At 41.3% G+C, this 3885-nt stretch overlaps 1 protein-coding gene across 1 annotated transcript; it reads left to right on the top strand.

The window, feature by feature from the left end:
- Positions 1-344: 344 nt before the first annotated feature.
- On the top strand, positions 345-3667 carry LOC144639950 (uncharacterized). Its single transcript, XM_078499215.1, is given in 5 exon segments — positions 345-428; positions 430-456; positions 458-485; positions 2001-2386; positions 3149-3667. Coding segments are annotated over 5 exon segments (948 nt in total). The 3' UTR covers positions 3572-3667.
- Positions 3668-3885: the final 218 nt, after the last annotated feature.

The raw sequence follows: 3885 nt of genomic DNA, 5'->3' as shown, positions 1-3885 counted from the left end.
AGTCTCGGAAAATACAAAATGACTAACAAAAATTGGGAAGGAACTATTCCACGATTTAGTAGGACGACCAGACGGAATTAGAATGCGTTTTTGAAACAGGTTGAAATCGTTTGTCATTACTTCCTTTTTTCCAGAAAAACAATGTATAATAAAACAATTATTAGATTCGGTTTATGTGATATTCGGAATAACCGTAGTCTCGAAGGCTTCGGCTGATAACAGTTACCTCGACCTTGATTATTCCGGATATCACCAAAACCTTATCCAATAATTGTTTGGAATAAGCATGTGAACGAGTTCCGCGAGTAAGCCTGCTATATCCAGTACTTCACGTGTACGTGTCTATGGTTTCTCTTTCAGGAGACACCGAAGAATGCGAAGATCTAGACAAGAATTGTAGAGATTATACAGAAAATGATTGTCAAATGCTACCCGGACTACATGATGCAAAACTGCAAAACAAACTTGCAAGTTTTGTGGTCCAGGTAAGAAACCTCTTTAACGTTGTAAATAATAAAGCTCTTCTGCTCATAATTCTGATCATAATATAGACGAAGTGTTCAACATGACACGTGCGTGAGTCAAAGAAAAAAATCTGAAAAAAAAGGAAATGTCTAAGTCCCAATGCTCGTGTCATGTTGAACAATTCATCTTCACTCTTAAATGTTTCACAAGCTATCGTGTTTTAACCTCTCTTTTGATTGGAAGCTTTGTGTGGTTGAACAAAAGTTTTAATATCGTTGCAGCATGTGCTGCATCTCCGCAACGGAAAATTCTATAATCTCATGTGCTTACTTTACGTCAAGAAATCCGCGAAAGCTTACTTCAATAAACAATACATTGCTCCATTACTGTATTTTGCCTATGTTGCCACGCGGGTTTCCGAGCATAGACCTGCAAAAATTATCGTTGAAATGTGGTTGTAGAGATACCGTACCGCAATTAGCAGATATGTCCAGGATTGAACGCTAATGAGATGCACGTTCCTCAGGACAGGCATCACAAAGTGTCCTCATTAATAAAAATTCACCAAAACACACCAAAATCTGTCAAATATGAAGTAATATGGAAATGTCAAATAACACAGTCAAACATGAAGTACTTATTATAGTCCGGCAATATGGTGAAATGATTGTGCGATTTTTGTTAAAAGCACCAAATTTGGCACAGTGATAGTATTCGACGAGCTGATCAATTTCAGATATAGGCCCATTCGCAATTCTGTCAGGGGGGACATCTTTTGGACCCAGGGGGTGGGGGTGGGTGGCATTTGAGCTTTATGGCAAAATCTACTGTATCCTTTGAGTAAGAAGCACCAAATTTGGCACAGTGATAGTATTTGATGAGCTGATCGATTTCGGATAGGCCCATCCGCAATTCTCTCAGGGGGGACATGTTTTGGACCCAGGGGGTGGGGGTGGGCGACATTTGGACATTAAGGCAAAATTTACTGCATCCTTTGAGTAAGAAGCACCAATACTTGCGTTCAATCCTGGACATAAGTGGAAATTAGAGAGCAACGTGCACAAAATATTGAGTTTGGCAAGTATCTGCAGGCGTCATTTTCTTATGTACACTGTACCAAGCTATGCAACACGGCGCATCCTGAATATCAAGTAAACTCTTGAAATAATTTTATTATGCATTATTTTGGTTCTCAGTTTAACTAAAAATGTGCCACAATGACATGGGAGCATAGTTGAATTTCTCGTTTTTCAGCTTTATGACGTTATAGCATTTATAACCGGGCCCTATTAAAATCATCTTTAGGCCGATTTAATTTATCGCACGGTTCGGGCCATCCGCTCTCTATATTCTCTCTCTATCTTTCTCACTTACTGCTCGAACAACCCTCGATATCATTTGTCATGGATTTTAACTTTTTAGCTTTTGAAAAAAACGACTCTTACTAAGACCTCACCCGCAAGTCAGAATAGTTGCGACATAATAAGCAGCGACACGCAAATATATAAACAGAAATTCGTATTCATTTCTTTCAGAATCCGATTACACGGATGAGCATGCAGTCTGTCCATTATGGGGAAAGTATGGTTATTGCCAAACCAACTCTGAAATAAGACGAAAGTGTCGCCACAGTTGCGAGAAAAACCGTAATGTCCCAGCAGCTTCTCAACGATATCCCTACCATATCAAAGCCCTGCACCCCTATCAGTACCAGCCTGGGCAGTACCCAATACCTGTGTCACCATATCCAGCTCCAGCTCCATATCCGTATCCATCCCCGTACCCATCTCCATACCCCTCCCCATATCCTTACCCATACCCCTCCCCATACCCCTCCCCATACCCCTCCCCATACCCTTATCCATACCCCTCTCCTTATCCCACCCCATACCCAACTCCCGCTCCATCTCCGTCACCACAGGTAAGCTAATTTCTTTGTTTTGCAATCTTTTAACATCTACCGTTATTTTTTTCCCATAAGACGTAACAAAGAAACATTTTCTTATACCCGTTTTGAAAAATGTTTAGCTAAACCCAAATCACTTAAACGTTTTAAAATGGGTAAGACGTAACATCTAGTCGAGTTCCAGTATGCTTAAAACTTGTGAAAATGAGGGCTTCTATTTTACTGTTACTGATTTTCAATGGGTTTAACTTTTTCCTGGGATTTAGCTGTAATTTGTGAAAAGGGCTTAGCAATAAGTCTCAAATTTTTGTGATTTTTACTCATAAAATCCTTGGGGGACAAGTACATCATGTGCTTTACAAATGTTAATATAATTGATCTAATCATTGATCATATATAAGATTTATTCTCCTACGGTTATCTGGTACTGTATTAGAGCCGAATCAAACAAAACGAAAGTCAACGAAAATTAGGAATGTCCCTTTCGTGTGATCATGTCCACCAGCTTTTATGGCTACTTCTCGTGAAAACCTGCGCAATTTTTAACGAACGTGTCCCATTTTTTAATGCTCGTTTGACTGAAAGATGATGTCCATGCACTCTCCTGCTGTCGATTCGTTAGACAACAGGCTGATGATAACTGATAAGAGCAAAAGCTGTCCAAATAACATCCCTCGAATCCCCTCGACGCTCGTCCTCGTTCGATCCGGCCTTAATGCTATTTTGTTGTTGTACCACGTAACACTTGATAAACTCAATTTTTTATTACTATTTCAGCCAACGCCTTCTCCAAGTCCAGCTCCGGGGCCTTCCCCAGTCCCCTCTCCAGTCCCTTCTCCAGTGCCCTCTCCAGTGCCGTCCCCAGCTCCCTCTCCAGTGCCCTCTCCAGCGCCCTCTCCAGTGCCCTCTCCAGTGCCCTCTCCAGTACCATCCCCAATGCCCTCTCCAATGCCCTCTCCAATGCCCTCTCCGGCACCATACCCACCGCCTGCGGCACCCGCTCCAGCCCCATATCCTGCTCCAGCCCCATATCCGGCAGCCCCGGCCGCTGCACCAGCACCAGCACCGTATCCAGCAGCAGCCCCTGCTGCAGTGCCTGCCACATACGACAAAGGCGACAAGTCTGAGAAAAGCTATCACGAAGACCACAAGGACAAAAAACATCACTCGAAAGAACACAAGGGCGAGAAAGAAAATTAAATTGCACACATCCTTGATCGCTTCGGAAAATCGAGTCATGCATAAGACCCAGTAAATAATAATTATTGCAGTGTTATTAAAAAATTTAAATTTTTAAATATGAAAAAGCATGTGCTCAGATATTGCGTCTGTTATTAGTTTACTATTTTTCTCATAAGAATATGTTGAAAGACTGAAGTGCATCTTTTAAAATTAAATCTTCAGTTATCCAACCACTTTTTTTGCTTTTATTTATTTTCATTTAACTGTTACTTAGAAACTAACAAAATTTAGTGGCATTTGAGACCCCCAACTTAAGAGGGGCCTGAAGGGGG

Source organism: Oculina patagonica, unplaced genomic scaffold, assembly GCF_052425735.1.
Source record: "Oculina patagonica isolate OP01 unplaced genomic scaffold, crgOcupat unplaced1535, whole genome shotgun sequence".
In the NCBI taxonomy this organism is placed as follows: Eukaryota; Metazoa; Cnidaria; class Anthozoa; order Scleractinia; family Oculinidae; genus Oculina; species Oculina patagonica.
This window is presented reverse-complemented; position numbering and strand designations above follow the sequence as displayed.